The 14920-nt window shown below is 40.0% G+C and overlaps 1 protein-coding gene across 1 annotated transcript; it reads left to right on the top strand.

The window, feature by feature from the left end:
- The first annotated feature begins 237 nt into the window (after positions 1-237).
- Positions 238-6244, top strand: LOC111875658 (galectin-3). The gene is made up of 2 exons (XM_023872080.2): positions 238-430; positions 5109-6244. The coding sequence occupies exons 1-2, from the start codon at positions 416-418 to the stop codon at positions 5460-5462; spliced, it is 369 nt and encodes a 122-aa protein (XP_023727848.1). The 5' UTR covers positions 238-415; the 3' UTR covers positions 5463-6244.
- Positions 6245-14920: the final 8676 nt, after the last annotated feature.

Raw genomic sequence — 14920 nt, 5'->3', positions numbered from 1 at the left:
CGGTGAGTGAATTAAAAGACTCGTAACATCGGGAAGTACCACGCATAAAATTATACCTCAAATAATTACCATTTCGCCGAGTGCATCACCATGTTATCTGCCTTGGACTTACTGTTGAACATAGGGCTCTTACCGTCGGTATCAATTAGTCACATTCGGTACTTCCGGTGCCCGGAACAGGGCAAAACTCCGTGATAAAAAGAAGCGTAGTTTGAATGTGTTTAAAGTTAGCCAGTTTCCTTACACATGTGTCGCAAACTTCCGCAGCAATAGCGTTACCTCTCTGTGCGCAATACATGCTAAACTTGCGTAGGTGAACATATAAAGGAAGTGCTTAGGAGAACAACATGAATCACTTGCTGTCCGCAGTTGTAAACAGAAGGAGAACAGTCCCCTGGCATTCAGCTCCCTAACAATGGTTCAACACTCGGTAAGTGCAATATATTGAGCTACATTATAAATATTTATAAAAAGAAATGCGAGTTCTGTAGGTTTCCAAACACACGTCCTACTATGAGTAAAATCTCAAAATGTGACTATGTGCCGGTATTTAGTCAATTCTTTCAACTCAAATAGAGAATTTATTTCTAATAACTGTTTGTTTGCTTGAACAAATTTCTCGGCCTTATATTGCGTTTGATATTTAAAACAAATTTAAATATTTGCTTAATTATTAATGTTTTAGAAAATAATTTTATTCTTTCTCTCTATACACTGTTACCTTACACGGCGGAGCAACATCAACTATACGAAAGAGCAACAAAAGTTCAAAATTACAATGCAGCAACACTAGGGAAGCTTTATCTGTCCACCCACCGCGATCAGGGGCGAACCTCAAGATAAGTCCCTGGCAGTAGAGGATTTCGGCAGATGGGACTCACAAACATCAGGCCAAAAAGTCTGTGACGATGGTACATTAATATAATTATAGTGTTTCTGGACATTATCCATCGTCCTGTTTATATTTCAAAACAACGTTTCGGAATTGGATTCTGCCTCCTTCTTCATGTAAGCAGCCTACTTAGTTGGTCACAATCGATAGAGTTACTCCTTATCTCCGGAGGTAACATAACGCAAACATATCCCACTGAAAAATTTAAAAAATACCAGGATTTTCACATCAGATTACAGTAGATTAAATTGATTTCAGATAGTGCAGTTCACCAGAATACTGGCGTTCAACTGCCGTCCGGACGGCAACTTAAGAACGGTTAAGAAATGTATCTGGCCTTCAGAATTTATCGAGATTTATTGCGGTCAAAGAAAACAGTCAGTAAATTTACAAGAAGGCCTTCGATTACAACATACGTTACTTAAGGCTGTCGTCTGCTGAGTTACATCACCGTGTACTTAGATATGTAGGGGTTTAGCAACATCTCGGGGAAATCCGCTGTCTCCATACGTACCCTCAAGATAGAGGCAGCAGTTTACTCCAAAACGTTGAAAATCATTCAAAAAAACATGGGAGACATTAAAATTAATTTTCACAGCTGATGAAAACCTCAAATCTCACCATCATTATGTCGTTAGAATGCCTTAAACATCTTTAATGGAGATACATTCACAGTTCCGTAAAATAGAAGTGTAATCTGAATATTACAGCAATATTATCGGACTCCGATTTAACGGATTTTGGATTTAACGAACAAAATTCTTCGGCACTCTCCCGTTACTCTCCGGTTGACATGTCGGTACTTCCCCGTTACTCTCCGGTTGACATGTCGGTACTTCCCCGTTACCCTCCGGTTGATATGTCGATACTTCCCCGTTACCCTACGGTTGACATGTCGGTACTTCCCCGTTACCCTCCGGTTGATATGTCGATACTTCCCCGTTACCCTACGGTTGACATGTCGGTACTTCTCCGTTACTCTCCGGTTGATATGTCGGTACTTCCCCGTAATAGTATGGTTGAAATGTACTTCCGTGCCATACCTCAGGCGGTAAGTTGCTGGCTTCCCACCGCAATGGCCCGGGTTCGATCCCAGGTCAGGTCATGTGGGATTTGTGGTGGAGAAAGTGGCACTGGGAGCAGGTTTCCTCCGAGTACTTCCGTTTCCCCTGCCTATTCTTATGCCACCAAATGTTCCATAAACATTTATCATTGGGGGATGGTACAATAGGCCAATTACTGGCCGACGTATCAAGTGGGATCTGTCTCACCCCACCCCACGAAATATAAAAAGGTTGACATCTCGTCAGTCGTGCTGCGAATTTAAAGTGCATCATGTACATAGATGTTTCTGTCTCAAATAAAAAATTTCTGTGGTGCTGTTTGGTTTGCTCTGTGTTGCAATACCGCATTTACGCATGTATAGGTCGCACATTTTTTTGCCAAAAATTCAAGAGGAAAACTGGGGTGCGGCTTATATTCGAAATATTCGAAATCACACTTCATTTAAAAAAAATATATATTCATAATTAGTAATACAGGGTGTTCAAAGATCGAGGAAATTATTTTTTCTATAATTTCTGTCTGAAAATTGTGCTGCGGCCTATACACGCACGCGGCCTATACATGCGTAAATACGGTACTTTTTTCTTTTTACTAATTCACTATGGACAAGAAGAGGAATAAAGACAAACCTGAGTGTTATGGCTCGCGATAAAACAGACCAAGAAAGCGATGACGACGATGCAGGAAGACCACCGATTTGCAGAATCATGGTCTTTGAATTAAAGTATCATCTCGACGACTTGATCATCTTTATCGACTCGTCATTTGAACCGGAAGTTCAGCTGTATTACTCTCACTTCTGAGCTTTCAGAAAAGATTATTATTCTTAAGCACCAAACTTCCAGAACACAACTGAAATCGAATGCTTACTTGAAGCCGATTAGCTGCGTCTCTTGAAAGGAGCATCTCCTCAGTAAATGGCGTCGGTCTCTCGCCTGGACTGACAGCAGACCGGCGAGAGGAACAACGTGCTTTCTCTTCTGAAGAGACTACAAAATGTTCACTTTTTGTTGTTAATAGAGAGCGCAGAGTAATTTATTACTGTTCATTAATATTCTCTAAAGCATGATATGTAATAGCGAAATTTTACGTTTTTCACGTAAATACGGGTTGCGTTGTGCTTCAAAATATATCACTTGCTATTTAACGGAGTTTCAGTTTCATTCATTCATTCATACATGACTATACAGCCCTTGTTGGGCCCTGGCCTCTTCTTCAGTTTCGTAATATTTTTTACCAGATGCTAGGACTCCTTGGACGAATGATCAGCCAATCGCAAGGCCGCTACCTACACACAGGACAACAAAAACTTAGAATAAACTAACAGACATCCATATCTTGAATGGGATTCGAACCCACGATCTAAGCGTACAAGCGAGCGAAGACAGTTCAAGTCTTAGACAAGTGGTTCTCAACTTTTGTGGGACCGCAGCTCGGTAAATTCAGTTGTTTTTATAAGAAAAGGGCCCGGTACCGGGTCGCGGACCGGCTGTTGAGAAACACTGCCTTAGAACGTGGGGGCACTGTGGTCGGCTTTACGGGAATTTGAATTTAACGGACATTCGGCAATATCGGGCTCCCCCTCCTCCCAGTTAGTCCATTATTAGAGTACATGCTACAATTTGTTTTCGATTGTTGCTTAAACCAAGTCATCTTCCCAAATACATCAATTGTACATAAGTAGAATACGGTAGGCAGAAAAATGCGAATGATAAATTTGCAATAATATTATTGGAAGATACGCGTGGCCTACTTTATAGTATTATCCCAGGACTTACTTGGTCGTATTATGGAAACAGACGATCTTGGGAGTGAATTACATATGATGGAAAGATATTAAAACTGATTTAAAGGAAACAGGTTTAGAACACGTGAATCGGTTCGCATAACATCAAATTGTGGTTATCTGAAACAAGGCAATTTACGAAGAACACTCTCTTATGGGTCTTCATGCAGAACAGTCTGATAAGCAGTTTGCCTATTTTACGGAGGAGCGCCCTTCCTCCATCTTCATGGTCGAAGAGTAAGTCAATAAATCTAGTCACCAATCCAAACCCCGTCTATAGTCACGCTACACGTGACATTATTCTTCATATTCCTTTCCGTGTGAACCTAGTTCTCTAAAGATAATTTACAAATATATGAACATAACATGGATTATCTTGACAATTTAATAAGTATCATCTGCTGAAGGAATCTTTATCATGGACTCAGTCACTATATATGCATGCCAGTCAGTAAGATTGAGGACGTTGTTACCGTCCCCCCTTTCGTTCTTTGAACTTATGTGCTGGCTTCAGTAGACCACTTGACTCCTATCAGCGTTGTGTAACGGCAATAACTGAGGCAACCGGAACCTGCACCTTTGAAGCCAGTCCACTGCTTGAAGTCAACAACACAACTTCCACTGTCCACCAACCGTTTATTTATTCAGAAGCGAAATATTGTAATTTCATTTGCAAGCACGGAGTAATATGACACTTTATTATTATTATCATCAAATTTTTATGATCCAAAGTGAAGGACCGATGAATTTAGAGAAACATAGGAGCGCAGCCCAATGAAGTCTGCCTCCGATCAATTCAAAACACCCAGTTTTCGAAGACTGCTATCCTGCGGGAGCATCGCTTCATCCCCTAAGAAGGATTTGAATCGACGGCCTCTCTCCCAGACATGAATTCATTTCCTATTGGCTGATTTAACTGGCCAAATTCATCATGCAATCAGCAGAAGTCAAACACATAAAGACCTTTGAGAATAAAATAGTTCCCAAGATATAGAACTCGGAACCCCACGTGTGAGAGCGGTTATTTTCTTTGGTTCATGGTCGAGCTACACCTTTCTGAAGACACTTTATGCCAGCTACACATGTCAACAAACAAAATTCACATCTTCGGCAAACTACAGACTTGTCTCCCGTGGTGACCTTGTCCCCTTCCGGTCATCCAAACTGCAAGTAAACAAAAACAAGGCAGTTGTTTTCTGTCCAGATACAAAAAAAAAACAAGTCATAACACTCTAATAAATCGGTCTCGCCAATAAACCGGTCACGGTTCCGAAATGACTAAAGAGGACCATAGCGTCCACGGAGAACTGTAGCAGGTTTGGACAGTCACAACGTGTAATTACGTGTACACCTGTTTTATTTCAGAAAGCAGCATGGACCCTTACTGTGCTCACGACCTGCATTCTTCTGGTTCTTGCTGCTCCTCCGAAATCCAACGACGAGAACAGTAACGAAGGAAAAGTTGGTATGCGATTCTTCCCAGGAGCAGGTTACCCTGGACTCTATCCCGGTCTCTACCCTGGCTCGTTCCCCGGAGGAGGTTACCCTGGAATCTATCCCGGTATTTATCCTGGCGGGTTCCCCGGAACATATCCTCGAATCAACCCGTGGTCACTGGGTTCAGGTTACCCTCTGGGAGGATATCCAGGACCTTTCACGTACTACAGCAATAAAAATGGCAACAATCCCGCAGGAAGTAACACCGCTCCCAAGGGATAACTGTGATGAAAATGTGTCTACATCAGATAGTCTCCCTATGAAATCAACATTTTAGGCGAAAGCTCCACGGTGAATTTGGCGTCAGTTTCAATATACGAAACTTATGTACTAGAAGTGAATCATAATTCATGTTCTCCCCACCAGAATAATTTTCTTCTCCATTCAGTACGTTAGATTGATGTAAGTATAATGAACCAATACTAAAATTCTACTCAAAATGAATATTAGAGAAGAATATGGTTATATTGTGTGGGACAGGCATGTTTAATAAAATCATGAATTTCAGCTTTGGATATATTCAGATACAGTGATAAGAAGGAAATTCATTCTGTTTTTGTAAATCTAAAATATTTCCTCAAATAAAAAGAGAAATCATATTTCATAATAAGTTTTAATCTAAATACTGATGAGAATTATAACGCAATGTACACAGGTATAAACGTTCTTCTCTCTAGAAATCAGTCATGTTTTTGTTTCGCATATATTATTTGCTCTATTTTGGGGGAAAATATTTATCAAATCTCTATACAAAGTCAAGCCCCATACTTATCATCTTAATGCAGTCCATGACATATTTAATTCAATTTATACTAATTTGAATGTGAAGCTTGGAGATTATAATCTCAGCGTCTAACTTATCAAGTGGAATCCTTGATTTAAAATCTCTTATGTGTTGCCGTTCACTGAATAGAAAGGAGACTGCTTGATATATTGACACATATGCTTACATCCCCAGAAGCAATTACGTTGTATGAAACAGAATGTTTTCTATTAGTGCTTAAGTATACTAGATAAGGAATCGTAAATTCATTTATAAGAGACAGGCTGTCTAATCTTAATGATAAGGCACCAGATTAAATACTTGAATTTCTGTCGACGGAGTACCCAATTTAGTATGTGTAACTTCACAAGTAGCTCTCACATACCCCCCTCTCTGTATTATTCTTATATAGTGAATTTAGCGGTGAAATAAAAACGCTTGAAGCAATTTCTGGTTAAGCCTTAACATGATCCCTGAAAGAAAGTTATGCAATAAGTCATGTATAAGAGAAGTGTCTTTTGTTCCACTGTATTGTGTCTGTTATGTGAGTGCTAATATTTCGATATTATCATATGAAGTGTAGTATACTATATAAAAGAGACAGTTTACGACTGAAAACTTGCGAGCATTATTCGTGGGAGATGGTATTAAAATTCAGCCTCGACCCATCATTAGATAACATTTAGGACTGGAAGGGAATGCGGGAGAAAGCAGAGCAGTTAATAGCGCGGAAGCTGATTAACGGTGGGAATTTCCTTTGGATTCTCAACAGACCCTACAAAAATTTTCCAAATGTATGCATTCTGAGTGCAAAATATTTGACTAAGCAATCCGTGAAATTATCTCCAGTGGAAAAGTAGAATCTTCTGAAATGTATTTCCTGTGTGTTTAATGACATTTGTGATCTAATAAATAATTTGTTTTGTAAATTACGTTTGTACTTTAATAAAAACAATATTACAATAATATGTTATTTATCACATCAGTCTCTCATCAACCGCTGCGGTTACGTTGCTGAAAAACGCTGCCACTAGCAACATCAATCGCTTAGTGGGGTGTGGAGTCCAACTGGGTCCACTCGGTACGGCGGCCTCTGATTGGCCTATTGTAGCTTGCCCCGGGTGATTATGGTGATGGAGAATTTGGTGGAATGAAGATTGGCAGGGGAAAACCCGCCCCAGCTCCACTTTGTTCACCACAAATCCCACTTGACCAGACCCAGGATTGAACCATGGCCGCCGCGGTGGGAAGCCAGCGATTAACCGCTTGAGCTATGGCGCGGTCATTAGCAACATCATACACGTACTTACATCGCAAACTGAACGGTGTGAGAACTAAAATGGCAGCTGCGAACACTCATCAAAATCTCAGTTGCAAGTTCCTTGTACAAGAACAGAAAGTATATTATAACAAGTTTAATAGGAATAACTCACTTAAATTCTTTACTATTTATGTGCCGAGTCAACGGCTACAAGGCCAATTACGAAAATAATAACAATAATAATTCTTCATTTATTTACATGCTCAAATCAATAGCTAGGGTCCAACTACAGAGACATTACAAATACAAAACAATAGCAACACATAAAAGACGCAGAAAAGGTTAAAAAAAATTGATATGATCTTAATGTAAATATCGGTTGTGGACAGTAATAATAATAATAATAATAATAATAATAATAATAATAATAATAATAATAATGTTCAATTTATAATGCACGTCAAAATGATCTGTGGCATGGAAACACTAGAAAACATTAAAAATACGAGTAAGTATTTAAGCATATAAAATGAAAAAATAAAACGATTTCAACATAATTATACAAAGGATATGTAATAATTTAACTCCGCTTTATGTCCTAAATCAGCAGCTGCGTGTCAATTACACAGCTTTCACGTTCACACAAATAAAGGTAACAGAAAACAGTACACATATGCAGATACGATATTCTGCCGCACGGAAGAAGGACAAGCAGAGCTAATTAACTATAGTGCCTAGATACGGCTTTGAAGACTAGGGATCGATTCCCGGCTGAGACCAACATTTATTGTTGGCCATCGCGTCCATTCCGAATGTGTCGAACTTCCGGTCTCCTATCCCATACTTTCCGGTAGTTCTTTCTTCAGTTACAAAGCGGCCGGAGCATGAAACATTCATCTGTATCTAACGCTGAAGTTATACCATGCTTGAGCATACTCGTGTGCCCCACGATTAATGTTTGTCTTCATGTTGTGGTGCATAAGGTCAGAGCATCTACACTTCTGGTATAAAGGAGCTATAAAAAGATAAATTTGTGTCGCCATAAACAGCGCAGATATTAGTAATAAAAGGAAATGAGGTAGGATTTGTGGTGATGTGGCCATGACGCATCCTTCTAACCAAAACATCCTCAAGGCTACCACAAGGAAGTGAAGTGACAAGTTGTCATTCCACAGAGAATAACATTCCGTGGGCTGCTGATTAACGATACCCTTATTCAAATGACAAATCGCGGCTCTCTGTGCTGATATTATCTGTTTATCCGGAGATGTACTAAATTTGCATGACACATAAGATGTACACTGCTTCATTTTACTGAAGGCCTTGCGTGACTCTCTTAACCTACGACCATGAAAGCAAGCAAATGTAGTGAGAATTTTCTTATTCGAATTGACTGATATTACGTGATTTCCACTTGGTACCCTCGGCTTAAGTGTCATCGTACAATGGAGTGAAAGGGGAGTCCAACGAACTACAGACCTTCCAGATGCGTTATTAGTTACTGTGGTCATAGATGTGTCTTGTCTTCATGTTAATATATATATATATATATATTGCAGTAGGCGGCAGCAGATTAAATTCGGTGAATGTTTCGGTTTAAACTCTTCTTATCTTCTGGCCGCCTATCTACACACATTCCAGTTAAAAAGAAAACAACCATAATTTTATCTTTTGTGTAGAACAAGCGTGAAACCTTGTCTAGAGCCCTAAGCGAATTAAGGATGTTGAAGGGAATATTTTGACCCAAGAGAGAAGGGTAATAAGAGAATAGAAAAAATTACATGATGAGAAGCTTCATAATTTGTATTCTTCACACAACATAATCAGAACAACAAGGCGGGTGCGACATATAACACTTATGAAGATATAAGAAATACATACAAAATTCTGGTCGGAAATCCTGCGGGATAAACCACTTGGGAGAGCTAGGTGTAAATGACTGAATAATTAAATATGGATCTTAAAGAAACAGGATGTGAAAAATCACAAATTTTGCTCCAATAAATCGTAACCCAGGATCCGATATGAATCTGAAAAAGGCCATACGCGGCTTTAGACTGCGTGGAAACGGTAAATGATCAGCCTAAATAGGTGCTAGAATTTCGTTTTATATTTCTGGGCCATTTAACCACACTACTTTTATCGAGACTACGCAGTGTCGGAAGGTAGAATGGTAAATGGTCAACTGAAAATGAAGTGGTTGTGACCTAATCCAGTTACCATCCCAGATTTTTCCTAGACGGACAAAGGAAAATCAGAAAAACATCTCAGTCACGACAGCCGGTGTCCCGGCCCATATTCGAAGCAAGCACCTCTGGAACACAAGTCCAGAGCGTTACCTCTAGACCATGCTGCAATTTGCATCGAGTTGCAGAGCACCCATGACTGCATAGGCGAGCATTGTTTTCTGCACGCTTCGTGGTCACCTTCAGCAGCAAGACACTGTACGTCTCGCACGGCTGAACACCGTTACTTGCGCCACCAAGCAAGCCTTCGAACAAATGACTCAACATTAAGTGATGATTCGTTTCTGTTCTATTTTGCATTGCCAGGAAGTGTAAATGACTAAACCTGTTTCATTTGCAAGATCAATGCCGTGACAAGGCCGAGGACAAAATATTACAGAAGACAGACGGCTTTTTTATTCAGAAAGAAGCGTGTAACCACTAGGTTTCACTTCTATTCAAAGTAACTACAAATCAGACATACTAAGTCATGTCTCATTTCTAATACAGAAAAAACTATGGACTGAGGAGAATTATATAATTTATTCAAGGGTCTATGACGTTTGCAGTTATCACGGTGATCAAGAGTCAAAGTGTGGTCTACTCGGTGGGCATCTTACGGTACGGTAGGTCGATACCAATGTCTCGGAAGAAAATACTACCTCCAGGCTAATTTAAAAATTTGATTTTTTAATATGATAATTGACCTTTTGGTCCCATGAAACCAGGGAATTTCTTACCCCAAAAATATCAGTTTTTGAAGAAGTAAAATGTACCATGAAGATGGCCATTAGTCCTGCATCAGGATATTCATATTCATTTTCATTTATTCATTCATCAATGGCTCTACAGCCCTTTGTTGGGCCCTGGTGTCTCCTTCAGTTTCATAATCTACGAGTATTTTACACAGACGGTAGAACTCCTTGGACGAGTGAGCAGCCCGTCATAAGGCCGCTACCTACACAGAAGACAACACAAAAAAAAAGAATAAATGCACGCACACACGCACACACACACACAGAGATCATGTTTCAAGAGGATTCGAGCCCACGACCTCAGTGTTCGTGCGAGCGAAGACATTTCATGCCTTAGACCAAGTGGCCATTGTGATCGTCTATCCTATCTCTGTTTATAATAAATTTTCTTCCTAGAACTAATTCAGATGGAGTTCAATGGCGTTCTTGGTAAAACGTAACCTCAAAGACAAGAAGAAGAAGAAATATCGTTCGAAGAACGATTATCATATTGTGGTTTGGATTCATTGTAATTTTATGCAGAAGGAATGCAACTAAGCGGTTGTCAAGACCTGGGCCATTAAAAGAGAGGTAAATAGTATATAAAATCGCTTATACGTTTTCAGAACAAAGCCATGCCATAAAAACGTAGTTTAAATTACTCGAATAGAACGCGACAAAAATCTTCATCAGAAATTTGACGTTGTTACGCTAGTAACAATGAAGATCACTATTTTTTGGAATGTGACGTCGTGTAGTTTGGTAAATAAGTACCAAAGTTTAGGTGGTACCTATTGTCTCCATCTTCTGACTGGAATATTTAGGCGTATATGATAGTATAATATTAAAATGGACCTTAAATAAGTAAAATGGGAGAGTGGTTATGTGCTGGATTCAAGATAGGGACAAATGTTTCCCTGTTCTGAACCTTGGAGTCCTATGAAATTCTTGGAATTTCCTGATTAGCCAAGCAAATATTAGCTCTTCAATAAGCACTCCGCTATACAAAGTTAATGATATTTTGGGTGCCGGTGTGGAGAGTAATGTTATCCAATGGGAAATCAGAATTTTCTTTTATCATAAAAGTCCATATAGTGCTTATGTTATATACGAACGAAAAATAGTAACCCTGTGGTAAATTTGCAGATGCGTCCGTGAGTATATTCCTTGCTCTGACGCTGAGTCAAAAAGTGAACTGTTAAAATACCTGCATTTTTCAAAACATGTCTGTTTATGGGAAACTACTTGTAAGAGAGACACAGTTCAGCCTTGTTATGATAGTGACGTTCCTAGAATTCTTCCCGGTGATGAGATCTTCGTCTACTCTCCTAAATGACGTAACAGACTGGTCACGTACGCTACACAGTTATATACAGCGTGTTACAACACGACTGATCATTTCATTCATAAAATGAATTGTGAGTAATGGCCTTCAAAGAGAAACTAAAGCTCCCTTTCGAAAAACACGTTTCGTGTCTTCACGCTAAGTAACTCCGTGGCTTCAATGTTTGAGTGTTTGCCTTGATAATTTAACCCATTAACACACTGTCGTTAATCACTTTAAAAACGAAAAGGTCGTAATATTGTCCGCATACTTTAGTTACGTGTTTCGTATGTTTCTCAGAATAAACAGCGATTCTTTCCGCGAACCGATCCTTGTTATGGAGACGCAGTGCATTTTCTGCGAAATAGGCACTGAGTTTTATTTAAATACATAGTGGGCCAAAAAGGTCGATCGCAGTGGCCGCACGGTCTAAGGAATTAACTGTATTCGCCAGCTCGAACACTGGGATCGTGGGTTCGAATCCCACACTATGCACGGATATATGTGTGCGTTTATTCTGTGTTTGTGCTGTCCTGTGTGCAGGTAGCCGCTGATCTCCCTCCCAAAGAGTCCTATCGACTGTGCAGAAGATCAAGAAACTGAGAAAACGACCCCATAAGGGCTGTAGAGCTATAGATAGTTACTGGGAAAAAAGTCACTTAACCTAAAACATTCTCCCGTATTAAGAGGATGTTCAGATTTAAATTTGCCAGTCAATTTGTAGAAAGGTATCACAGCGTTGTGAGTTATGGATTGAACATGGATGATCTCTTTTCGAAGAATTTTTGTAAATTCAGTTAGTAATAAAGAAATTTATAACTTGCTTTATTGTACATTTTATTAACACTCTACATGAATTTGTGCCAACCTCTACTATTCAGATGAACTTCAGGCTGATATGATTGATGGAGTAATGAAAAACACGGACTGAGAATTTGAGAGCAAGAGCTGAGGGCAATACTTGGATACAAATACAAGCAAAATGAATGTGCAGAAAAATACTTGAGATATTCATGACGTTAGCTTTCACCAAACATTATTAGAAAGATAAAGGAGGTGGCATTTAGCACGAACCTGGGAAATAAGAAAAACCCGCAGAATTTTAACTGTTAACCCCAAGGTAACAAACCAGTTAGAAGATCTATGAGTACATGGAAACATAGTGTTGTCACTTATTAGGGATGTGACTATAGACAGGGTTTCGATTGGTGAATTGACCACTTATACCACACGGACTCGGACTACAAGTGATTACAGCGCCACCGCTAATCTCCACAATTCACAAATCACCACAGCACCCGCTAAGCATTTTCAAGCCTGCTGTGTCTTCAATAGCCGTTCCATGGCAACGGCTTCTAACAGTGGAAATTCTTAAGCTTCCCGCGCTCAGGTCCTTCCTTCACCGACTCCCGTACAAACCACCTGCTAGCTATCCCCTCTGGAACTCGATTGACTCTACTAATAACATTTCGGCACGAACTACAAAGAAAACGCCGTTTCCATTTTTATAACCCAACAAAACTTCGATTGTTGCTTACATATTTGTTGGCGCGGGAACGTGTTTACCGAGCCGTTGCCTAGAAATTATTCTTGTATATTTTGCCACCTCGCATTCATTGCATAGCATCAGCGTATACACCCTACAGTATCTAAATGGATCTCGGAGGAACGGAGTGTAACTCGATTCAACTGGTTCAGTTTTATTTACTTATTATTTAACGACATTGCCTGTAATTCATATTATATTACGTCGAATGATATGATTACAGTAAATAATGAATTGGTAAGAATTTGAGCTACTATCCCATTATATGTCCAGAGGACTTGGTGTAAACTACTATTCACGGTAGTCAGGACAACCGGTATTCCGGTGAATATTCGAAACGGACACCCCGAGAATGCAACCTACAAGGATTACCGCTTGAGCCAACTTGTTCTGCTGTTTGGTTCAGTATAGGGCCCAACTTTCGCAGCAGAGCAATGAAACTTCCAGCAGCACAAACGCGTACAGTCTCTCAACCAGCTGAAACAACTGTAAATTCTGTTTTCAAGAACGATCCTCGCCAGTACAGCGATTATTGGTACCGAGTACCACGAGGTCATGACTATATTTTACTGTCTGACTGCTTTCGGAGATTTCCTACACTGTTGGGCATGCCTTACTGATGTAAGAGAGTTATGACAGTGTGGACACAAAATCTGTGGCGAGGGAATTGTTACTACATACTTCCAAAAGAACAGAGTAATGACTAAAATATTGTGACGTGCTGCGCTATGGAGGACCCCCCCCGCCAGCAGTGACGTGCCGAGCGGAGCCGAAGGTGAGCCGAGTCCAAGCACGCTGGTCGCTATGCAAAGCGAGTAAAATATCATTAGGTACTGGAGGAAATGCAAGCACAGCTATAACTTTGAGGGACAGACTGTACTTCAATTAGCGAACAGAACTTCGTGAATTAAATTTAAGTACTGCGCATGTCTGGAATTCCATGTATTTACCAATTCTCTTTCACGTATTCTTTGATTCCCTCCATCGATACTTGTAAACCACTCTCATAAACAAGGAACAAAGATGAATTTTTTAGGTTGTTGACGTAAAATGTGACGTATGAGGAGACACAGAGAGGTAAGTTTATTTTCTTGATTATATCAGGACGGAAAATGTTAAGTACCTAATGCTTCAAGAATGAGTTACTAGAAAAAGGGCGGGAAGTGGAAAGTTGGCAACGTACGCGACTGAAGGTATTCTGAACTTACCGCCATGCACTTCCAATAAGCCTATGAAGTTAATATTCCTCAATTCTGTTGTTAAGGAGACTTACATAAGTTTAAACAAAATAGACAAAAAGTAAATACACGCTTTAAAAAGGCACTGTTAAGGTAAAAAAGGTAAGTTGTCCCTGTACTTAATTATGTGACTAAGCACTACGACATTAAGATTGATGGGGAAGTGGAGGTGTAGCTCCACCATTCTTGACCTCGGCACTAGATGTGGGGGAGTGGTAAACTTCAAGGCCCTGACACTTTACCTCCGGAGGAGCCCCAGTACCCACTGGACAAGAGCCTGGGCGAGCTTCAGAGCCGATTTGGACTCTATGGAGAAAGGAAATATCTGGTCCCTGTCGGAGATCGAACCCCGACCGCCCAGCCCGTAGCCCGTCGCTATACCGACTGAGCTGTCAAAAGCGCGCTGTTGTCAAGACCAATTTAAAAATTATACTTTCTAGCACCAAATTAGAAATATAGTTACTATGGTCTTGGTACCTCTTGATGTCATGAACTGCACATGATCAGCCTTCACAACAACTTCTAGGAATAGCTGATCTCATCATCTTTTACTATTACAAACTTCTGGAGCGTGAAGCCGTATAGTTTT

The sequence above is a fragment of the Cryptotermes secundus genome, unplaced genomic scaffold (assembly GCF_002891405.2).
Source record: "Cryptotermes secundus unplaced genomic scaffold, Csec_1.0 scaffold342, whole genome shotgun sequence".
In the NCBI taxonomy this organism is placed as follows: domain Eukaryota; kingdom Metazoa; phylum Arthropoda; class Insecta; order Blattodea; family Kalotermitidae; genus Cryptotermes; species Cryptotermes secundus.
Note: the sequence above shows the minus strand (reverse complement) of the source record. Positions and strands in the feature narration are given on the sequence as shown.